The sequence below is a fragment of the Passer montanus genome, unplaced genomic scaffold (assembly GCF_014805655.1).
Source record: "Passer montanus isolate IOZ18808 unplaced genomic scaffold, ASM1480565v1 scaffold16, whole genome shotgun sequence".
Lineage (NCBI taxonomy): Eukaryota > Metazoa > Chordata > Aves > Passeriformes > Passeridae > Passer > Passer montanus.
The window spans coordinates 2,152,514-2,177,832 of NW_024363160.1; the positions used below are offsets into that span (position 1 = coordinate 2,152,514).

Consider the following 25,319-nt stretch of genomic DNA (forward strand, 5'->3'; position numbering starts at 1 on the left):
AATGGAAGAAATCTTTTCTGTTTCAAGTACCAGATATAGTGCAGTGGCTGGTAACAGTCTATTAAAAATCAACTCCTGTGAGATGTATAGTTAGTCAGAAAATTAAATGATGGCACAGGGTAGAAAAGGTGACTGACTGTAAGAGGCTGTACATTACACCCATTGTCGTTTTTTCAGGCAAGTCAGTTTGCTAGAGAAAAGAGCACACAAAGTGCGTGATGCACACGGAACTATAAAAGTGAAGTTATGTCAGGAACAGTCTACTAGTGCATGGATAAGAGAACAATAAATGCAGGCTCTGTAATGGAGGCTAGATAGGTATTAGCCACAAGGAAGCACTAATGGAGTGAACAAGAATAATGTTTAAATCATCAATATCCAGGTGCTTAGTGCTACTTAAGAATCAAGCAATTAGGATTCAAAAAGAATAATTATCAGATTTAACAAAGAGGCCATTTAATGTTTGTCACTGTGTCATTAGTCCTATTTAAACACTAAGGAGTTAAAATGCATTGTGAGCACGAATTAGATAGTACAGTGAAACAAGTCACAACAGCTATAATTAAAAAGTGGGTAATTGCCAGAGTTAGTGCAGAATAACATTGAAGATGCTATTACTTGCTCCTATGCTTCCAACAGGAAGTAACAGGCAATTGTGTGTGGAGCCTGCTGAAAATATATGAAATTATAAAGAGTGTAGATGGAAAACACATGATTGATCCAGTTAATGTGAACTGTTGCCCCAGCTTTGTCATGGTTATTTAGGCTTGCCACCTACTTAGGATTTTTTCCAATTTCATTTTATTCTCAACCTCTTCAACCCTTGTACATTTTGATGTCTTCAGTCTAATCCCAGTAAGGATGCCTAGAACAGTTAAGATCTATTCCATTTTCCAGATATTCTTTGGAATTTAGTTGAAATACACATAATTCAGTGAAATATCCAGACAGATTGCTTTAGAACAGTGCAATCCACTTGCTTTTTTTGGAAGGTAAATGTGGAATTAGTGTTTCCAAAACTAAATTTAAAAAACTGATGAAACTAATGCTTGATTTGCAAACACAAGAGATACAGAGTAGAAAATGTACTAATCATGAGCAAATATTCTAATCCTTATAATTATTTTAAGTGACTATCAAAGAGGAGAGACTTCTTTTTCACTTGGAGGAATGGGAGGGCTAAAAATATAAAAATGAAACTGCTACCAATGGGCCAAAAGCAAAGAGAGAACAGAATTTAATGCACTAACAAAAGCCATTGCTGCTGAATCAAATTTCTCTCTTGATAAGATTTCAAAACCCACTAAGTACATATTACCCAGTGATGTGTGCATTCTTGGAAAAAGCTGCTGTGAATCTTCAAGGCAGCCAAAGCTTAAGTGATGTGCAAAGAACCTATGGTAATGATGATGACATTAAAAGGTTCATAGAATCAGTATCAATAGCTAGAAGCAAGATGAAGCACTAGCTTTCTGTAAGGGATCATAGGCAAAACACAAAGCTAAGGAAAAAGTGAATGTGAATTTTAAGAACAGCTGAAAACAGCAGGTGAACTCTTCTATCTACAGTCACCTAGAAAATAAGAAGAAGCTTGAAGAACAAAGATGAGCTGAAACTAAAATTCTATATGAATTAGAATTCCACCAAATAACACCTTATTAGAAACTATGCTGAGCAAACACTGCAGTAATTTTCAGACCTTGCTCAGCATTTGATGCCCAGAAGATGGTAAAATTACATTATCTAGAAAAATATATCCCACGGGTGAGAGGATTGTGACACATAATCTCAGAACCACACGATAATTCTGACATTAAAACCCACTTGTTTAAGAACAAAACAACCGAATTTAAAGTTAATATATCCTTTTATTCAGAAATGAACCTATCTTGTTTTGCAAAACTTAATAGTCACAAGTAATAATCTAGTTTAAGCACTACATAAAGAAGATAGAATGAACTGTAGTTTGAATCATTCCACCTTTTGCGAATTAGCATTATTTTCATGGGCTCCATTTCAAACCTTTTGTGAAAGCAAATACTGCTCCTAAAAAAGCATAGTACTTTGCAAAATTTAGCTTGGTTTTCTGTATTTTGGAAATCCATAAAAAATACTGGATGGTCAAACATGAAAGTGAAATCCCTTATAAACTTGTAATAACCAGTGAAACTAATCAGTGCTACTTCTCTGTCTAGAATGAGGAAAGTGAATCACAAAGAAGAATTTTAAGTATGATGTTTACAATTATGTTTCAATGCCTATCTGAGTAAACACATTCTTTCAAAGTTAACTAATGTTAACATTGTCCCTTAAACAAATATGTAGGACAGAATGGATGGGCTTTGCTACAGTTATCAACCCTGTAAGAATCAGTAAAAACACGTAAACACTTCAATCAATATAAGGGATCCCAGTGAGGCTTCTTCTGAAGTGTATTTTTGAGTTTGAGTCCTAGAGAGAAGAAATTACACACTTGCAGAGGAATTCACAAGAAGTAGACTTGAACTGTAAGACAGTGAGTCGTCAGGAAGCTTCAGCAAATCCTTCATGCAAAGAAGGATGCAGAGCAATTGTCCTGCTCGCTGAAAATATACATGCTGCAAGAAGAACTGTAGCCAAGGAAAAGCTTGCTTGGAAGCTTGCCTCCAAGAAGATACTTCTTAAATGATTCCTAGCATCAAATATGAATGTGAGCTAGCAGACAGAGCAGGGTATGGAAGAAAATAGAAATGGGTTAATTAGGTGCAGAAAATACTAGTGTTGAGCATATACTGGAGCACATCTAAGTACATTACTGTTTTTCTATGATGAATGATTAAAATAATCCTTCTTATTTTTTTTTCTTTCCACTCACTATCACTGCTCCATTATGTATCATTAGGGAATGGAGATTTATGTATGCAAGTATTTTCCAGGCAACAAAAGGGGGATGTAGGGGCTGTTTAGCATATGGCAGAAGAGGAAGTTAACAACAAGATTCTAGTAGCTGGTTTACACAGTGGGCTTTGCCCACAATGGGCTAATTAACCTTAAGAAAATGAAAGATGAAAGAGGGTAAAAATCCATCTCAATTGGCAGTGCACTGTGCACGATATCAAAGAAGAGGTGTTTGGTGGAAATTAGAAAATCTGAATATGGAATTGTTATGGAACAGTCGAGCCTCTAATAATGCCTTCTGTATTATTAACAGAACAATTTACAGACTTTGAGGCTACAATGGTACCAGTGAGTTAAAGAGCATGAGGGAACATTCCTAGACACTGAGAGAAAACCTTCTGTAAATTTAAATAGATAGAAGCACTGTGGACACTGTTTTGGCCTAGGCCAACTAGCTCCTCCTAAACAACTCTTGAGCACAGCTTAGAGGGTGGGTCCATGGGTTCACGACCATTCCCCAGACGCACTTTGCATGGGAACTTCCCGGTATTGAAATAAAAGAATATATATCTAGCAAATTTTTTTGAGCCATGTAGACAAATCCTGAGTTTTCTGAAGCCTTTTTTACCTGAAGATCAACTTAGCCAAAGCTATTTAGCAAAGTTATATAGAGAAACCATATCTATAATTTTAATGAACAACAACCAGCCATTTTAGGACCAGGACACTGTATGCCATTAAGAAGGAAATACAGCACCTTTATATTTCCTTTATATGCAATCTCTGTGCCAATAACTGTTTGACAAAAGCCAGAGGGCACTCAGCCAGAGACTCCATTGTGGAAGGAAAGCCTCTCTGATCCAATGAAGAGAAAAACAAGATGCTTTGACCACCACTTAGGGAAACAATAACATGATCATCATCAATCAAAGTAGACCTGGGTAGTAGAGAAGACATTGCTACAGTCTCAGTATGTCTAATAACTCTGGTGATTAAGACTTTATTTTACTTGCCAAAGTGTGTTGCTTTCTAAAGCAAAGTTTAGAGATCAACAGCAAGCGGGATTACTGGATAAAATGAGGTGAGGGGTCTTAAGTAGCTTCCTAACTCTTCTGCGCACGTTTGATATGAATATGCAAAATTAGATGACTGTGAGAGCTTCAGTCTGCAAGGCAGCAGTCAAATGAACCTAGAGTGCGAAGCTGGAGCCCACTTCAAGAAACACATTTGGTTCATTCTTTGAGGACTAAAAAAACCCAGCCGCAGAAAACTTGGTTCCTTAACATCAGTAAAACTTATTGCAAGAGGGAGTGCTTTCCAATGTGAGCAAAACCCAGAGTCACATGAGAGTCAAAACTGTCAGTAAAGTGAGTTAGGTGTTCTGTTAAAAGTGCAAGCCCAAATGAATAGGTACATGTCTGTAATGACTTTATAAACTGGAATTTGGATTACAATTGAAACTGCCTTTACAAATCACCTTCCACAAATCCTTTTTTATTCAGCAGGCAGTTATTCAGAAATATAACAGAGGGTCCTGGGCAGCATTTATATTAAATATTTATTCTGGATTAAACAACAGGTTGGAGTGATCTAAGGGATGAACCAATTGCCCGATGAATTGACAATGTAAGAATCTATTTTGTGCTTAATGAGATATTACATCAAATATTTGCATACAAAAAATTACATACAAAATTCTAACCCATGTTTTGACTAAAGGAGCATCATTCAAAACAAACAAATAAGTATAACAATTATATATTTCTACTTCTTTTGTTAGAAAAACCTGGTATTGGCTAAAAACATTTCTCTCGGTTTTGTTTTTTTTTTTTTGAGAAGTCAGATGTATCATCCAAGCTACAGCATCATTGGAGAAATGCACTGAGTATACCCCATACTTATCAGCTATTCACACAAGGCTAACAAGCACGATATGAATGCATAATATCCTTTGTCTTAGAAGGGGATGGTGACTGTGCAAGATGATCAAATTAATAAAACGAGAAAATCATCCCCTTATAGACTTACTGTTTGAACTTTGTGGAAATCCAGGTAAGGAGGATGGACCATTCATTCCAGGCAGAAGAACAGGAGGAAGGCCAGGGAGTCCTGGATAAGCTGCTGGCAAACTGATCCCATGAAGAGAACTGCTGTCCATCATGCCTGGCTGCTGTACTGTTAATCCTAGCACATCAGTAGCCTTCTTTATGCGATCCAATTCTTGCTGTGCCATCAGCTGTCGAACTGTTGTAGGAGCTAAATAATCTTTCTCCCGATCTAGCTGACTTCCCACAGTTTCTCTCACTTTAGTAATATGTTGTTTGGAGAAGATATGATCTCTTATGGACAAACGTGCAGAATATTTCACGCCACATAGAGAACATTCTGGCTTTGTCCCATCAGGTCCAGTCTGATTTATCATGAATGGCTTCCCTATGTTAATTTTGAATTTCTTTTCTTTAGCCCGGGCATTCTGAAACCAGACCTGAACCACACGTTTGGGCAGACCAATCTCATTCCCTAGCATTTCACATTCCTGCATGGTTGGAGTCCGGTAGTCACTAAAGCAAGCCTTGAGAACTTTAAGCTGAAGGTTACTCATTTGTGTTCGGAAACGTTTGTGGCCTGGCCGATCACTGTTTTTGGATTTAAAGGGATTGCTAGCTCCAAATGGGTTCGGTGAACTTGGATCAGCTATGCTTGAAGTTTCACTGCGGTCGGCATTATCATCAGGGTCATCAGTAATGTAGTAACTTTGGTCATGGTCGCCATCTTTTTCACTGAAGTGTATTGAAGGGCTTGTTAGGGAAAAGAGAAATTTATCATCAGTATTCTCATTTGTAGGTGTAGTTGCTGCTTTTGGTAATGTGTCATTCACAAGCGGTTTTGGTTCTTTGGGGGGTGATGCAGGTTTTGCATCCCCTGAACTGCCAGTTGTGCTTTCCATTTCATTGTTACCCTCATCCCCTGTTGTGGCATCACTAATTGCTGTATTAATTGATGAAGTCTCATCAAAGTCAGTCTTGTTTTGATCATATCCAGAGTCAGCAGGAGGGGCATTCAAATTTTCTATATCCTCACTAGACTCTGCTTTAAAAGAAGAAGGACTTAAAAGGTTCTTCGGTGACATTTCTGCAGTTTTGCTAACAGGGGTTGATACAGTGGAGGCTAATTCATTTTCGCTTGATAATTCAGTTTTTGCTAATGATAGCGATGGGTAATCAAAAAATATGTACTTTTGTGGACTTTCTCCTCCATCTTCATTTGATATCAAAGGACTTGGAGGCAAACTGTAGCCGGCCTGTTTTCCTTCGTTCCAATGTCGGGAGCGGATGTGACTTTCTAAAGCAGATTTTGCTTTAAACAGAGCTCGACAAAAAGGACATCTTTTATGTGACTGGGCTGGACCAACTGCACGAAATTGTCCCTTTCTTTCCCGGGCTCTTGTGTTCTGAAACCAGACTTGTACGACTCTCTTTTTCAGTCCCACTTCACGTGCAATATGATCTAGCATCTTTCTGGTGGGATTGGAATCTAGCAGGTACTTTTCATAGAGTATTTCCAGCTGCTCTGGAGTAATTGTAGTTCTTAAACGCTTATCACGATGTTGATCTTCTCCACTGTTTCCTCCCTCCTTCTCACTACAGTTATTGTCCTCTTTATCATCTAGTTTCCGTTTCAGGGAACCAGAAACTGTAGCAGGGTGTGCTGTATGTGATGACCCAGTTTGTGGTGGCATCTGAGCAAGAGAACTGTTAAGTAACTGTCCAGTCATCAAAGGATTATTTGGGTCAAATATCATGTAGGGCATATCCATTGGTCTTTCTAAAAACTGTGAGTGAAGAAATTGGTTTTGAGCTGCTAGGAAATGCATGTGCTGGTGCTCTTGCCAAAGTTCTAGAGTTGGAAAGGCAACTGTACACTGATCACACTGATACTGTAATAACTGAGGAGGTAGACTGTTCTGTAGAGAAGTCATTGAAATTGGCAAAGGACTGGAAGGAACAGGTGTATTTTGTGATGCAGAAGGAGGTCTCCCTACAATCTGGGGTTGCTTTTGTTGTGGCGGTTGAGAAGCTGAGGGCTGAGGGTCAGAAGTTGTTACTGGAGTAGACTGTACTGGTTTGGTGCTTTGGGAAGGTGTATCTGTTTGTTTAGAGGTGGTTTCATTTTGTTTTGGTTTTTCTGTGGACTCTGGTTTAGGAGAAGCCTTCTCAGGTTCTGGTTTGGGTGATGGAATCAAAGGAGTACTAGAACCAGAGCCAGAGCTTGCTGCTGTGACTGTCAAGCTTTTTGACGAGTCATTTTGGCCAGAAACTGTACAGTTCTTATACACTGTTTGATCAGAGGCATCCATAGAGTCTTCAGTTTGGCTTTCATCTTGAGCATCATCATCTTCATCTTTATAACACTGTTTTTTCTGGTGTGTAATTAAATCAAAGATCCTGGGAAAAACCACACTGCACTTTTTGCACTGATACTGCATGTTACTGGTTCGGATGTAGCGCTCATTCGTCAGTTCCCTTTTCTCATTGTCTTTAGTTTCAGCTTGATTTTCATAACTTTTGCGAGCTTTTTGTCGTGCATTTTGGAACCATACAACAATAACTCGAGTAGGTAGGTTAAGTACAGTCGAAAGCTGTTCAATTTCATCATCCTTTGGATAAGCATTTGTGTCAAAGAAGTCTTGGAGGACACGAAGCTGGTAGTCAGTAAACCGAGTCCTGGATGACCTCTTGCTGAAAGACGCATCAGACTTGTAGGGTTCTACAGCTGATGGTTGAGGATCTATTCTGATATCTTCCAATACTGTTATAGGAGGATTGCTGAAATTATATGGCGAATCCTTATTTCTCTGTCGTTCTTTAAACAGCGTATTTCGAAACCAGTGCTTGATAACTTTCTGTGAAAGACCAGATTTCTCAGCCATTTCTTGGATCTGCTCTTCACTTGGAGAATTGTTAATATCGAAATAAGCCCGCAAGATTTTTAACTGGTCATCTGTGATTCTTGTACGTGGACGCTTGAACTGAGAGTGCCGCAGGAAATTGGGATCTAATCCCAGCTGCTGCTGGCAAAGCTGGGTAAGATCGGCAGATAAAGTATCCATTGGTGGCAGCTGGAGGGCAAGCTGAGGAGGCAGGGCAGGGTGTTGCACTGGCTGCATCATAATTGGAGGGAAAAGCGGGAGATCAAGTGAAACGGGAAGCTGGACTTGAGGTGGGGCTGATGGTGGTGGTGGAGGAGGTGGAGGTGGTGGTGGAGGAGGCGGTGGTGGAGGTGTAGGTGGTGGGGCCTGCAAAGGTGTGGGAGCTGTGTTTTGAATTTTTCCAGCTCCAGCTGAAGAAGGCTGAGAAGGAGTTGGAGGAGGAGGAGGAGGAGGTGGTGGCGGAGGTGGTGGTGGAGGCGGTGGCGTTTCTGGAGAAGATGGAGAAATTGGATAAAGTTTGTCATACGCCTCCCTGTACTGTCGGGCAAATTTTTCTAATGCTCCATATGGAAAAAAATGTCCGTGCACGTGTTCTTGATGACTCTTCAAAATAAGAATGTTGGAAAAAAGCTTACTGCAGGTTCCACACTCCAGTTTGTCTGTGTTTTCACCATCCCCAGTCTTGCTTTTTTTCTGCACTTTCTGTCTGTTCTCATTGTATTGGATAACTAACTCAAACCCAAAGTTCTCCAGCAAAGCCTTGGCTGCATTCCCCCTTGCTCCAGAAGCTATTCTGGGTGGTGGGATGGCTGGTTCTGAGGATTTTGGCTTCTTCATATCTTTGTTTTCTTTTAGTCCTTCATTCTCATTAGTAAATTCTTGCTTTGGCTTCTCGTGTTTTTCAGAAATTTCTTCTGACTCCTTATATGATGGCATATCCTTTATCAGCTGGCAGTCTGTACTTACTAAGGTATTTTGCTCTGCTTTCATCAGCTTACTACTTTGCTGCTGCTGCTTTTGGGACTGAAGTTGGGGTTGGGTGGACTGATACTGCTGCGCCTGTTGCTGCAGGATCTGTAGCTGGGTTTGGCCAACATGGTGCTGAGTTTGTATCTGCTGCTTCAAATCTTCAAGCAGTGATCCTGTCATACCAGCCATCCCAGGCATACCAAACGTGGCAGAACCAGGCAAACCCAGATCTGGGCTTAAGCTAAATTCTGTCCCAGGTATATAGAATGGGAAAAGGAACTGAGGCTGTTGAAATTGGAGCAGTGCTTCTGGTGTCATTGGAAAGTGAGGCAAAAAAGCTGGATTTAGAAACTGCGGTTGAAAGAACGCAGCTTGTTGTTGCAGTTCGTGCTGTAGTTGCATTTGAAGTTGTGCTGGTGACTGGGGTGGGTGATGTGTAGGCTGAGCAGAAATTAATTCAGAAGCTTGCTTTTTATTTAATTCTTTGGCATCTAAATGTGTTTCTTTGCTGTTAACTGCTGGTAAGGTCACAGATTCTAGCATTCCTTGGCTGGGGCTGTTCACATTCCCTGCTACACTATTACCGCTACTTATATTACCACTTGGTTCTAGCTTTGCAGCCCTTGCCTTTGTCTGATGAAGCACAGATCTCATATGGATTTCCAATGTAGAACTTTGGCTATACGCAACATTACAAATGCTGCACTTGTAGGGTTTGTTGTCAGTGCTGCTGTTGGTTTCTTGAGGGACAGGACTTGACGCTTCCTGCAAAACCTTTTTGAGTTTATGCAGATGGGACACAGAGTTATAGTGGACCAAGAGAATGTTCTTTTGGGTGAAAGACTCTTTACACACTGTACACTTGTATGGGCGAGATGGATCTAGAAATTTTTCCATAGTAAAATTTGGCCCTTTTCTAAAAGGTAAGGTCCGCTTTGGTTCCGAGCCCATATCATCTGGAATAGAGCTACTATCACTTCCTACAGGACTTGCTTTACCTTCCTGGTCCATCTCATAATCTCTTTCTATTTCCTGTTCTAGTGCATGATCGTCTTGTGCCATACTTTCACTTTCTCCCCACAGTTCACCATTGACAGGTAAAGATGCACACAGCTGCTGAAGTTCAGCTTCATTGAGTTCAGGGTGGCCTGCTTCCAAGTGTTTTTTTAAAGCCTGGAATGTACGGAAGCTACGTTGGCAAAGGCTACACATGGTAGCTGCCCGGATAGCATGGTACTGGGAATGTATCTGAAGCTTCTGCATAGTCTTAAAGGCCAAGCTACAATGGTTACAGCGGTACTTATAGACATGGCGGTCAGAAACAGACAGCTGTTGCTTCTTCTGCTGCTCACTTAGCTGGTCTGTCATAGAGTCAGTGGTCTTTATATCTTTACTGCTGCTCTTATTCCAATCTGGTGTTTCAGCAGATTCCTTAGGTGGCTTCTGTTCCTCAGTCTTAATTTCCACTCCAGTTTTTGATTCATCGATCCCAGGGGTACTTTTCTCATCCACAGGACTTTCACCTAGTTGGAGAAAGTGAAGTGTCTTTTACACAAGTACAAGAGAAAGCACACAGTATTAATTTTAATTTATTTTTTCATCAGAAATCAAGAAAGGCACCTAGTATGCCATGTGTCAGCTTAGTAAAATTCAACAACCTGTCCTTGCCTCAGAAAATAAAGTGGGCAGGACAAACAGGAGTTTAAAAAAAGGAATAAAACCCATACACAATGATCAGATTGGCAATGGCATTTTGCCGAGATAGGGCTTTTGGGGTTTTCTTTGCCAGAAGGTAGAAGTTGATTGGCACAATGGGAGATCCAAACAAAAAAAGGAAATAAAGAATAGGAAAGAGGGAAAGAGTAGAAAAATAGGGACAACAGATAGGACAGATGATTAAAAAGAGGATGATAGTGGTCAGAGAAAAGAGGGAGCAGCATGCTGTGACAACTAGCAAAACTTCCCAGTGCATAATACAGTAAGTGTCCAGGATCAGAAACCTGCTACTGGAAATTAAGACAAAATCACTTACCTAACATTCCCCATTGATGGTGAAAGCTCCACTTTCTTTTGGGACTGAGTCTTATTTGCTGGTTAAACAAGGAAGTTCTTGCTCTCAAAGTGGCTAGGCACTGCTGTTTGATTTTGCCTCCACCAAAAGCAAGGAGTCTGGCATACATGTGCTTCCTACCAACTCAGCCAAATTCAGACCCCTTGCTACTTTTTTTTTTTTTAATCTCTGTGGCTATAAGCAAGCCAGACAAAGATTCCCTTTACTAAGTAACGAGTAGTTTTATTTCTAAATTGCCCATGCCTAGCTTTTACATGTCTGGGCTTTTTCTTGCATACCTGGATATTTCCCAGATCCCTCAGCTGTAATGGTTGCAGGTGTGTCACGTTCAGATTTCTCTGAAGCAGTTGCTGGCAATAGCATACTATTGGGCATCATGACATCTGGTACAGGAACCTTTGAAAACCAAGAATATGGTATTATTACAGAAAAAGTCCCACTATTTAATAGTATACAACAGTATGAAATTATAATTCAAAAGATCTACCATATCTGGATGACTGTCAGAATCAAGATCCTGATTCAGTCCTTGATTATGGTTTCTGACAGATCATAACCCAGAGCATCATCTGTGTCTTGGTGGAGAATCAACTCAAAATAATTCACAATAAGGGGATGCTATAGAACTACATGCACTCAATATTTCGTTGGTCTCAGTATCACCACAAGGAAGGTTTTGCTGACTTTGCCAGGGTCATTGGATTTGTCAGAGGAATTCTCCTAGGATATCCTCCAAAGACAGAGATCATGTTGAGATGTGGTCACCAGTCAGTCTTTCACTAAGGGCATTCCCACTTTTCTTCACCTGTATTTTTTTACACAAATGGTGGACATTCCATTATCTTTAAAAGAAAATTATGTTTATTTCAATAGGGACGTAATTTATTTCTATTTAAAATTAGATTTTTTTCTCTTTCTTGACTTCAGATACTTTTTGTATCATCTTCAGATTGCTTTGTCTGTTGAGTTACGCTTTCAAATTATAGACAGAAATCTTTAAAGGATCTACTCTTAGTCTAGTAGTACTCAGTTTAGCTAAGCTGATATGAATATCAACTTGCTCAACATTTAATGTTTTTATTTTACTTTGATCTTTAAAACAAATCTATATCAGAAATACAGGACTGTCCTATTAAGACTTAGCAAGTTTAAGTTCAAGCTCCTGCACTACCAGATTATGTATAAATAATCTTGGGTAAATCAATACAGATGGTGCTGCAGCTCCTCATCTCTAACAGAAGGATAGGACTACCTTCATACAGAGGTAAAAAGATTATCCACAGAAGAGATTTTTGAGCTGTAAATAAATAATGAAAGCTAGATTCATTATGAGATATGAGTAGAAATATCTTTTGTTTCTCTAACACTGGATGCATAAGAATGACATATATATACGCATACATATACACAAATTGCCTCTTGGAAAAAATATTCTAGATGTTTAAAAAAAAAGCCACCCGGGTTTAGTACATTTGTGATTTAAACACAGCATTAATAGCATCCTCTCACAGGACTAATGATTTTGAGTTTACTTGGTAGGGAAGGTCTTTAAAAAAAATTATGTAGAGAACTGTAAATGTCTCAGAGGGAAAAAATTTGCTATAAATGGTATTTACTTTTTTGTCAGATGGTTTAGTTATGGACAGAGAATATTAGTGTTAGCAATGATGACAATTCCAATTATTAAGATTATGTTTTACAATCTTTTCCCTGGGAAACACTGGGGTTCTTTCCCCTCTCAGAAACACAGGGACAACTCCCCAGCACCTGATGAGGAAAGATTTCAAAGTTGCTTCATTATCAGCATAGGGAATCAGGAAGGACTTGAGAAGAAAGCTAGTGCTGCTCAATATGGAAGGGGAAGATTTTCCATATTTTTCCATTTTCATAAAAGGGTCTGTGAAAGTTAAACTTCTGCATTTTCCTTTCAGCAGGGCAAAACTACATGGTCTGTCAGAGCTATAATTTCTAGAAAACCAAGGAAAAGGAAAGAAGTTCCCCAAGTGTGTATTTGCTCCTCAGCTCTAAACACAAGGAACTCTAGACCTTCAGTCAAGAGGCCTCAATTCTTTCTAATATTTTTACCACTTTAGTTGGGAATGAGCTGGTGGATTTACAACCACACCTATATACATGAAGGAGTCATCTATGAATACAGATGTAAATACTTAAGGAGTTGGATCACTGAGATTTCCAAGTACATTTCCATCTAAGAAGGCAACAAAACCAGAGCCAGTTTGTCTTAGGAGGTCTGTTTTCTAACTGAATTTATGCTGTAATAACAAATAAGTACAAGAGCTGATTGTGTTTTACTGACATTGTTTTGAAAGGATATTTGAACTGCTGTTTTACAGTGAATTTCATGTAATGTAATGTGCAGTAGAGATATACACAGGAATCCTTCTATGTTTGGGAACTAAATTCTTCAGGGAGTTCCTATTACTTTACAAACAGAAGTCACAATACTTCTGAGACCTGGATATTATTAGACCAAATTTTCAGGTATGCACTTAGAGATATTAACTGGCTTAACTTTTCTAAGGTTAATGTCAGTGAGGAACCAAAGGCTTTTTGCACCTGTGAAATCCACCTTCAGCCATTTTCCCAAGGGACAGCAGTCACTGGCTGAGCTAACAAGGGAACCCAAGAGTTCTGACCCACTCCTCTCCTCAGGCTTCCTGAACACTATGTCACAACAAATACATTGCCCACAAGGCCCAAGAATGTTTGTGTAGCATGTGCATCAGTATTTGGAGCACTTACTGTCATGAGCAGTTTCTCCACACAGTCAGGGGACACACTGTGCAGATGGGTCAAATGAAGCTGGAGATGCATTTTGTTGCTGAGGACATCTTGGCAGAGGGGGCAGCAGATAACAGGTTGCATTGAATGCTGTGACAGGACATGCATCTGGATACGATTTGGGTCCCTACCATTGTAGTTACAATAAGGACATTGATAGAACTGAAAAAAAATCAAGTTAAGATGCAGGCTATTAGTCAATGTGCTTTTTATAACTTGCTGATATAGCTATTTTAACAGCATATCATCTCTGTTTCATTCTTGAGTTATTTGAAAAAGAGTTCTAGAATGCAATTAAATTGTTACATTTCCTTTTACCTGCTCATGACAAAATTTATTGTCCTCTGGAGGCTTTGATTTTTTAGCTGCGCCATCCTCTTCTTTTGCCAGAAGAAGCTGTTGTGTCCCTACCACAGTGTTCGCTTTTGGTTCCTTCTCTGGTGTGACTATTCCTGTTTTGAAAACATAATTTTTGAGAACATGTTTTAAGCTTAAAAATATCTTGGTTTACAAAGAGGCTCTGACTTCAAAGGTCTGTATTGTCTTTGAGGGTCTTTTTTTTGTTTGCTTGCTTGTTTTTTAAACACTGAGAAAAAAATAAAGATGAATAAAACAAGTCTGGTAAGCACAAAGGTGAAAATACACTTTTATTCTTTATACTCTATAAATACATTTAAAAATGGACTCTTCTCTACTGTTTAGATAACCCTAGGTTGCCTTTAAAGATTAATCAATAATGTTCTTTCTTTAGCAGCTCAGTATGAATTTGTCTATTACATTAAAACAAATCAGCTTTTGCTTAAAAAGCCTGTTTTCCAAATAATTAATTTGCTGCTGTTTAATTACCCTCTCTCTTTTCTAAACTGTCTGAGCAATATGATTATTGTGCTGTTTTGATAACTCCTGCCTGGTTACTATTCTGAAGCTAAATATAGCGAGGCTTTAAAAGAAATACTGTGGAGAATAGGATTTCAGAGCTAACTTAATATTAATTATATACAAAGATCAGTCATTTGGGATTGCTTTAGATGTTTACACTGTGAATTTTTATAGTCTGGCATTTGTGATCAAAACCAGAATATAATTGTTTACTATAGATAGTTGTACTATTAAGTATTAAATACTATATTTAATATTATGCCTGAGCTAGCTGTGTAATGCGGCCCAGTCTTGCACACATCAAAGAAAAGAGTGCAATTCTAATTTCCCAGTCCATCAGAAAATTCTTTCCAGCGTCAATTTGCCAGATAATCTCTTCTGCTAGGCTGGATATTACAAGAGCATTGGGTAGGCATGTCACATACATCTCACGACAAACACAAAACCTCATTTACCAACCATTCCAATCTCATCATAGTGCGGCATCATCTGACCTTTTTTCTGCTGTTTATTATGAGTATTTCTAATTTTAACTTTCAATTTTCACCATCTTCCAGTCAATTTGCAACTAAATTATTTCCAGGGTGAGGACACTATCACTGGACACTGGGTGCAAATACATCTTGAAATGCAATGAAGCTAAACCATTGATTGCTATCAGACCCAACGTAAATATATAGTCCAGGGGTAATCTGATTGTATGCTGTGCATGAAGATTTATCTTGATTTTTTTCAATCCACATAAGGTTCATATAAATGAACAAATTGCACCTCATTGCACAATAACCTAGGATTAATTTAAAAATAAGGTCATGGACATTTTGGCAACAAAGTAAACAAAAACAAAGAAAACACAAATTCAAAAACTTTTTATTATCATTATTTTCATATAGACTTTGTGCATTATTTGATCTTACAAAGACAACATTAAAGAGAAGCAGAATAAGAGAGCAGTTTTCAAGCTAAACACCAAATCCTCATGGTAAAATAATAACTAATTGAAAACTGAATCATACAGGGGCATTTTCTGAAGGGTGCTTAAAAAAATCCAAAACAACAAGCATAAAACATATTTTATGACTTACACCTTAATGGTGATTTCCCCACACTTTGACTTTCATTCCTAAGCTGTTAATTATTTCTTTTAATGCAATTTAGGCCAGTAATTTTTGCATGTTCTAGTTCAAATTAAAGCTTATTCCTGCCATATTTCCCTATTTATATATTCATCAATTCATCATCATATGTTTATCATCTGAAAAAGTCCCTTTTTTCATCATATATATTCAATTCATCACCATTTGTTTATCATCTGAATAAGTCTCTTTTTGGACCCCCCTGAATTTTTGCACTCTCAGGAACAGATTTCAGAGGCCTCTTTTAGACTGCTCAGTCACTGTTGGGCCAACAACCCAAAGGACTACCTATGTTTAAAGGTAAAATCTAAGTGATGAAATCACATAAAGCACCATTTTATTACTCACTTTGCTTTATGACTATAAATAGAGTTCTCCCTGGCCTATCTGTGTTTACATATTATTTAAGTATCTTAACTGTGAGAATTATGGGAAGTAAAAAAGTGACATACTATATTAAGAGAGAAAGGTTGTTTCTTAGGTTTTAGAACAACAGATTCAAATTATTAACCTCATTTTATTTCCAACTGTCAGAAACATCTCTACTGTTTCTTTCTTTACAATATGTCACTTTTAAAATATCCTTTTTAAAGACAATTGGGCCAGAATCTCAGTTGATGTAAACGGACATTGTTATACTGGAAGCAGCTGAATTTAAAAACAAAATGAAAAAGTTCTGCCTTCTCTTCCCTTCATCACACTAGATTGTTTTCAACTGGTTGTTACAGAAATTACAAACCAAGTTCTCCTTCAAAATTTACCTGTGAAAATGCATCTGTGTTTTGGCACTGCTAGTGAAATTTATCTTGAAGTGTACTCTGTGTGCGCCTGGGCACACACAAGGTTAATATTACACATCATCTTCCACCACAGGATGGAATAACTTAATTACTTCAAAGGGCCTATAATAATCATGAAACACATAGTTCTTGTTTCTATAAAAACAAGGGGGGTTTTTTGGTTAAATTTCTTTTGTGGTTAATATAATAAAACAGTGGAGTTATAAAACACTGTGCTGGGGTCAATAAATGCATAACAAAGCACAGCTTTTTACAATGTTTACTATGGTATTTATATAAACTGTCAAAGTTTACAGAGGCTTTGTTGTTTTTGTTGTCGTTTGGCTCTGGATTCATTCAACCTCAAGCAGTTACTTATATGACTGAAGCTGCATCTGGCCAATAGTAATGTGACTGAGTCTGGGACTTATGGTGAGCTTTAAAGAAAAGAAAAAGGGTGGTTGATTTTGCCCTCTGGCATAGGGGAATCACTTGCCCCTGCACATGGAGAAGACCAGAGTCCCAGAGCCACAGCACACATGACAAAAGCAGAGTTCAACTTTTTATCCAGTGGTCGAGCTACTACCACTCAGCTCCTTGTCTCGCTGCATCATCGCTCTGCTTTCCATGCTCAATTTGCTGTTTTAGGGAGCTTTGGTGGAAAAGCTTTAAACACCTATGGTCTTCTAGAAAGGGTATCAAAGGAGGAGGGAAAGAGAAGAGAAAATCTCCTGGTTTTGAGCACACTGTGTGCATTCTTTTCATAGCTATACTTTCCACTGTCATGCCATTCTTACCAGGCAGTTGTAGGAAAAGACTAAATCCAGTTGTTATCCACATTTTAAATACTAAATTTTTATTCTTGAGACACATTATTTGTAGGTTTGGTGGATTTTTTTTGCAATTGTGAAACACATCGGAAATTCTTTTTATAATATAAAATACACATCTTATTTTAGATGAATAATGCAATTTCAATACATTTAGCTCAAAAAGTAAGTTTAATTATAAATAAGTGCCATGAAATAGACTAGGCAATGATTGCCTGTCAGTAACAGAATTATTTAACTTGTGTAGGATTGCTAATATAAAAATGACACTATTCACTGCAATTCAAATGTCATCACCTTTGTAATAAACATTGAAGCCCCAAAATAAAAATATTTGTGTGACTAATAAGAAGGAGAAAGTTAATAAAATACATATACTAGTGACAAAAAAAATCCTGCAAAAGCCATGATAAAACCACTATTTTCTTATTTATAAACCATTGTATTTGATAAAGATTGCATAATTTAAGACTTCTGACACATCAGATGATGTTATTCAGACTCAAAATAATTCTAAAATTATAATTACTGGTAGAGTATTCTTTCTAATTAGAGTAGAATGAAAGGATAATTTTCATTGCAATAATGAAGGTTAATTTCCATCCTTCCTCATGTTTACTACCTTATTAAAAAGTGCTCCCCTTAGCCATGGCACAGACATATTACATTTTCAATGCAAATGTATTAATCTGGATAAATTCCATATTAATTCTTGCACTGCATAGAGCTGTAATTTGGATTATAATTAATCTAAAGTGGCACTAGATTTAAATGACAATATAAATGAGGCATTAGTAGGCTTTTCTATTCTGAATGAATATTCAACAAATATAACTTGCATATTGCCAAGTCGCATTTTGAAAGCTCTTCTCCTTGAGATAAGGTAAGCAACGCAGCACAACAGCTTACACAAACACACTGTTACTAAATACATGTTAATCCTTTCTTGTCTAATAGATTCTATGCTAAAGAAGGGTCACACCACTTTCCTGTCTAACTTGTTAGTATTGTGATTAATTTATTGGTTTTCCTGAGATTTCTTTGGCAACACTTGCAACACTCAATTCATGAGAAAGCCCAAATTAACATTCAATTATACAGAAGCAGTTATGCAGTCATTAGAAATACTTGTCAGCTCAGTGAAAATTAAGATGATGGTTGGAATGTTACATATATAGAATTAATTTAGATTAGGAAAATAAAATTTTCCAAAAGATTCAGGGTTTTACAGTACAAACTATTTTCTGCAAAGCACAAAGGCAATCATGTATTTCAGCCCTTGTTTTTATATGAATCTTACTGCAAAGTTATTTGTGTAATTGCTGGCACGGGAATGCAGAACAATTATGCTGTTTTTTGTAGTGCACCCAGTAGGCATCTGGATATAGGTTTGTCCTAATTAAACTTGGCCCTTATGAGTGGCTAATCCTGATGGAATTTTGAGAATCCCCCTTCAGTATTTTTTTTTCTAGATTCCATTTTCTTCTCTTTTCTTTTTTTTTTTTTTGGCTGGAGCTTTAATACCATATTCTTTCCTAAACAACTATAAATGGACCAGCCTAAGAAAAAAGAGAGGGCTGCTAAATTCCCTGAAGTGGTTCATATTGTCCCCTAGACGAAGCGTATGGTAGGAAATGTGGGCTGCAAGTGGCCGTCACCCCTCTCCTGGGGAGTGTCCAGGCCAGCCCCTGAGGAAACTGCACAGAAGGACTTGTGACAGCCTGGGAGCATGGCTTTACTTCACTGCAGATGGTTTTGACCAAGTCAGAGAGCCAGCCAAGGGGAATATATATTTTAAACCACAACACAGCTTCTTGCTCAACATCATCCTTGTCATCATCAGCCTTCCCTCAGTCTCTTGATCTCAAAAAATAAAGTGACTGAAGAGCAGCCGAGGTTGTAAACTGTGATGGGTACTGACCTTAGCCCGTCAACAAGCAAAGTTAAAGGAAGCTTTAATCTTTAAGTCAGTCTTCTGAACTGACTTGGCATGGAAAGGGCCATCTATAATTTTTTTTTTTGGAAATAAATTCAAAAATGTTTAATATGTAAAAAGCAAATTGCAGTATGGGTGAATTTGGGTGTAAAGGAACTCAGATGTAAAATGATATTTTTTCTACAACTATATGTCTTTATGGATAACACAACCTCCTTTGTATGCTGCTGTCATCAGCATACAAGGAAAAGATATATGACTACCTGAAACTAATAGGCTTCAACCTGTTTCAGCACTTCTTCTGCTTCAGTGAATCCAACATAATGTAACTAGGTATAGCGTGCGGCAAAAGTAGCCAATGTAATATTCATTGTGACCATAGATTTCCATCTCATACATAAAAAGCATGGGTGAAGTCACATATTTGCCAAATCAAACACAGAAAAAGCCTTGGGTATCTACACCAGATGCTGGCCCTAGGTTTGTTTGTGCACAAGTAAATGTCATGACATAGAGGTTTTGTTTTCAAAGACAGTAGCTTTCATTACTGGGCTTTGTCTATTCCAGGAGATCAAAATTACCCAACCCATAATCCGTTTTCAATGATATTTCCTCTTTCTTAGGCTGAATCATCTGTAAACTTTTTCACTGGATTTTGTGTATTTTTTTGTAAATGCTTCAAATAAATGCCCAGGAAGAGGCCAGATTCTGGGAGTAACTAATCTGTGAGCAAGAGCAAAAAATAATAACAAAAAAATCCCACATTCTTTGGGTTAAAAGGGGGGCAAAACCTGATTGAAGAAAAAATTCAAGTGGTACCTAATCCTATGCTTATGAAAAATTAATATGCCATCAGAGGAATCACAAGTACAGCAAAGATTAATGAAAGGCGCTTAAAAAATTACAAGCACACAAACTGATTTGATTAAAAAATAATCTCACTGGTCGTCCTGTAATATTCTTCAACTTATCCGCATCTATCCTGTCAGATGGTTATGATTAAAAATAGGTCAATGGGAGGCTACTGATAGAAATCACATGCAAAATGCACATGCAATGAATAGTAGTGGTAATGTCCAGACAGTTTAAAATGAAAGAGCATTTCATAAGTTAAAAAAGGGGGAAAACAAAATTCTAGCATCTTACCGGAGTCTTTACCAGATTTTTTGCCTTCACTATTGTCCCTTTCACTTGAGTCTTTATCATCAGCCACAGCCACTGATGTACTTTTGGCAGACCCTTCTGTGTCTTCACCTTGTTCTTCTGTGGACAAACACAGAAAAGATCTCAGGAAAGGAACTCAGTGACCAGTTAACACAGTTAAAAAATATGTCCTGTAGTAAGAACAGCACTAACAGAAGGTGGCAAAACAGGGGGGAAAGAAGGGTCGGGGGGAAGAAAAGGGAAAGAACAGTGCTTTTAAGGGGTTGGATATTTATTCTAAATAATTTGCAATATTTCAAAATGTGACTGTGTCTTTACAAGAGTACCTGCTTTCCCCCAGTGTGACAGATTTAAAGCCTGTCATTTCATATTCTTTGGCTAGAAATGATTTGTGTTCAAATACATGCACATGCATGCACACACACGCATATACACACACACATACACCCCCCACAGGCTGGAACAAAAGCAAGCACATGTAAAAATGCATCTTGGAGCCAAAAAAAAAAAAAAAAAAAAAAAGAAAAAAAAAAAAAGGGAGATCTCAAATATAAATCCTATTAGTGCAGCAGTATCCCGCTAATTGCGGTAAGTAAGTATTAGGTATTAGGTACTGTATTAAATATAAACCTCTGGCTTTGCGGGAGAAGTCTCAAATTTTGTCTCCAGGGGGAGCCATTCAGGATAAATGATGCAACTTGGTGTACAGCTTCTGAGGAAGCAGCATTACCCACACCTCACTTACGTGTTCACACCAGCTAGATTACATGGAAATCTTCACAGTAACTCAAGCCCATTTAATTATTCGGTAAATCTTAGCTATGCTGCTACTGGTGGATTAATCTGTTTATGCAGTTAGCTTCTATGCTGGGGCTGTGTAGCACTAATCCGTGAAAGGCCCACTGTTCCTTTTCATCCTGTGATCATTTGTCTCTCACTGTGCTGATGTCACATTTTAATGAATTTTTAGCAATCTGAGTAATGCCAGATAACCAGACTTGCAACTCCCTACAGCACAGCATGCTGTTTTCATTGCAGCACACACACACAAACAAAAAAAAAAAATAAAACTCATATTTTCCTGTTCAGGTAGGAATTATATAAATTAGGAGGTGAACGTAAAATGGGATTCGAAGCACCAGGCCGCTCGATTTCATAAAATCTTTAATGACCATATAAATTAACCCTGGAAAGGCAAAAGGTCACAGACACACATTTGCATACACTCTTCTATTCACTTTTGATAAGCAGAGCTTTTATGCAGGGAACATGATACAATTAACCCTTCAGGAACCATACAAAATGCAGCTACCGACATTTTAAGTGTCAAGCATTAACTGAAAATTACACACTGCATAAAATTTTCATTGTAAATGCTATAGTGATTGAAAGGGGAAATAGTGGCCCTCTTCGCACCCCATGTTTTATTAATAACATTCTGACAGCCGAATGAAATATCCTCTGTCATATGTAGCAGCTGAGCACAAAAAAATTGCTGCCTATTGCCTTACTGCCAGCCATACACTGAAACCCAATGCCTAGGCAAACAGCCCCTCAGATCGATGTGGCAAACCTATCCGATTCTCAACTCTCTGCAAAACCTTTTGTAATTCGGAAGAGAAAAACACAGCTGCAATTTTGGAAACCAACCTTCTCCCCCAACCTAAAAAAAAAAAAAAAAAGAAAAAAAAAGAAAAAAATCCTGACCGCAGATCAATGTGTTTTGCATTGACATGGAAATACAATAGGTTAGGACTAAGCATGTGTGTCCACTTTCTGGAACAATGCAGGGAGAAAGATGGCCCCTTCTTTTAAAAATAATAGCGCATTAAAAAATTAAAAAAAAAAAATGTCCATGCGAATGGGAAGCCCACTCATGCTGCGTGAGCGCTGTGGTCCCTGCAGTCCCCCGCCTCCTCCCACGGTCCCGGCGGCAGGATGCCCGGCAGGATGCCCGGCAGGATGCCCGGCAGGATGCCCGGCAGCGCAGCGCGGCTGCTGCGCGCCTCCGATCGCGCCGGGCTCGGCCGCGCTCAGCGCGCACGCACCCGGCTCCGATCCAGCGGCGGCCCCGTGGCCTCACGGAGCCCATGGCAATCCCTTTCCGACTCATCCTTGGGAATGGACGCATTGCTTCTTTTACTAGATTTACTGGCCCAATCCCCCTGGGCTGGAAAATGAAGTGTCAAAGTGCTACTGAGTGTCCTTATCTTGAGGGGACATAAAATCGTAAGGGCTATCGTGGCACACATTAATAAAACATTGTGTGTGTGTCAGGCAAAGAGAAAGAAAATTATGAAGGTACTAAAAGAAAAGCTACAGTATCATCTGGGTCTCATCAGACAATTTTTGCAGGGTGCTCTCCTGTTTTTCTGGTATGTGTTTTAAGTGTGAGAGAAATTCCCAGACATGTTCTCCTATACATCATCGTGGTGTCTGACCTCAGCCTGACCCTGGCAACAGTTTGAGAAATCTGAATGTGAACAAAGACTCTGTGTCAGCAGCAGGGAGAGATTGCGGGATAGACTTTCCCCATCAACTTAATCGCAAACAGCAGTTCTGAGGCCATAACTTTACAGGGCTGCACCAAGCCACAAACACATAACCTTTAGAGGTGAAACTGCCCCTCGCTCCCCACCCCCCCCTTCTGTGATTTTTCTCAGTCTTGTGGTGCTCCCTTTGATGTAGCAAGGCAATTAGCTGTAATGTTCAAGTACTGCAGACCTGTTTTATGGTTTGGAAGGTGAGAGCTGTTTATTACAGGTAGGCTCCTGGGGGCCATAAAGGCTTTGCAAATTTTTAATCATGCAAAAAACTAATCAAAATGTAACTTATACACACCATAAAAATTAATATCATTATTATGCATGGTATAAATTGCCTGCCTTGGCTTTCAATGGCACTCCCTTCTAGAAAATACATTTGGCATTCATTTCAGAAATATGTATGGCATTCATTTCAGAAGTAAATTTCATAGACAGAAATGATAATACAACTTCTCCTATTTTCCTTCAAAATTATGGAAAGGTTGTCTGAGACTCGCACTGTCACGACATATATCAAAGGGACAAGATGGAAATAAAACAGCTCTAACTTAAAAGCAGTTAGCAAATTACAAAAAATCCTGAAGACCGTTTGTCAGAACAGATATTGAGGAAATGTAACTATCAAAGACATTACATTCCTATGCCAGAATGCAACAAATATCTTTTTTTAGCAACATTTTTGTTCTTACTACATGTGCCAACCAACAAGAATATCATGCAGAAATAAAAATCGGATGGCCCCTGCTCAATGACACAAAATTATGAATTAGTATGTATCAACAAAACACAGTACGATTGTGCTACAGATTCCAGAGTTAAGTTCCAACATTCTGTTTTAAATTTACAAGAGTCCTGCCTATATACATTTACAAATGTCAGCTTTGAAAATGAATAGAGCACCCGATTCAAATGCACTTTAATGGCTTTAATAACACTTACTATTGCAATATGATATTTTATTCACACCTGTTTTTATTTTTTCCAAATGTTGAAAATTGCTTTTGATGTTGGATGTCTTGAATTTAGCCATTATCAACCTTTTGCCTCACAATTGACTTAGAATTAAACATAAAAATGAGGTTAGCAGCATTCTGCACTAAAACTCTGAAATAAGGAAAAATGAAAAATTCTTGTGGCGAAGGTAACATTAATCAGTTGTTATTGTATATTCCATATTTTATGTCATATGCTTTAGTATGTTAATCTACACACAGGTTCAATTCTATACTGATTTTATGAAGTAAGGCCTTTGTGATTTTCCTCAGTCCAATGAAGTCAAGATGTGTGAAGATTTCAATTGCAAAATCCAGGCCTCAGCCAAAGATGATTAAGAGATACCAGCGAAAAAAATTACATAAATATTCACACATACATTAGAAAAGCCTGACTAATGGAGGTGTGACTAAAGGAAGAGGTACATATACCATAAACAAGGGAGGGTATGCAAAAAAGTATAAACTTTTAAAAATTAAATAATTATTAGTAAAACAAAACCTGGATGAGTAGAAACAATCCTCTCACCTTTAATTTAAATGCATTGTGATAATCATAGGGGCAATCGCCTTTCCCTGTGTTTTATCAGAGAAGTTTCCCTACTGATGAGCAGCACTGGGAGTCTGTTCTCTAGTCTGTTTAAAAAAACATATTGTTTTCAGGGGTTGATTTTGGTTTGTTTGGTTTGTTTTTTTTTACATCATTGATATATCAATTAACAGCCAGTAGTTCCTGTTTTGGTCCTGGATTATTTTGTTGTTGTTGTTGTTGTTGGTATCCCTTTTGCCCTCTACAAATTGCAAGTAATTTCCTAAATAAGGATGATCTACTGGTTGTGGGTGAGTAATTGTGGTTATAAGAGAGAAAACAAGATTAAGCAAGTGTTTGTGGCTGAGGGCCGGATGGATGGGGAACAAATAAATCAATCTACTAAAGTAGTAAGCAAATAAATATGAAATGAGAGAGATTTTAAAAAATAATTGTGTTTTTTTTACTGAATATGTTGAATAAGTACCTGAATTTAAGGTGCCCATAAGTGCTCAGCACAGGTGTATCCTAGGTTCAACCAGTAGAGTGAATGGCTTATTAACCATCCAGATGAGAAGGTAACCACTAGTAAAGGATAATAGTAGGGTTTAGATTGAAGGGATGGGCAGACAACAGATAATGGAAGGAAAGGAGAAACAGTGGAAAATAAAGAAAAATGCAGACTATGCAAAAGAAGAAAAAGTTAAATAAAAGTAGGGCTTGTGGATTGGCTTCTGAGTTATCCTAGTTATACTACTTTGTTGATAAACTCTTCCTGACTCCTGCATTGTCATTTATTCACCCAAATGTTCCAGAAAGTATATGGTCTATATTCTGGCTGGTTTTGCAGAGGATGACTGAGGAATAGAACACCTCACT

The 25,319-nt window shown here is 38.1% G+C and overlaps 1 protein-coding gene across 3 annotated transcripts in view; it reads right to left on the bottom strand.

Annotated features, from left to right (window-relative positions):
• The window catches only part of ZFHX4 (zinc finger homeobox 4), a 150,010-nt gene that overhangs the window by 5,136 nt on the left and 119,555 nt on the right, over positions 1–25,319 (bottom strand). For all 3 annotated transcript variants that reach the window (XM_039702938.1, XM_039702940.1, XM_039702939.1), the window contains exons 5-9: positions 20,356–20,472; positions 13,968–14,101; positions 13,611–13,811; positions 11,126–11,243; positions 4,906–10,299 (exon numbers count right to left, since the gene is read on the bottom strand). In XM_039702938.1, coding sequence (XP_039558872.1) covers positions 4,906–10,299; positions 11,126–11,243; positions 13,611–13,811; positions 13,968–14,101; positions 20,356–20,472 — 5,964 coding nt within the window. The remainder of the gene's footprint in view (positions 1–4,905; positions 10,300–11,125; positions 11,244–13,610; positions 13,812–13,967; positions 14,102–20,355; positions 20,473–25,319) is intronic.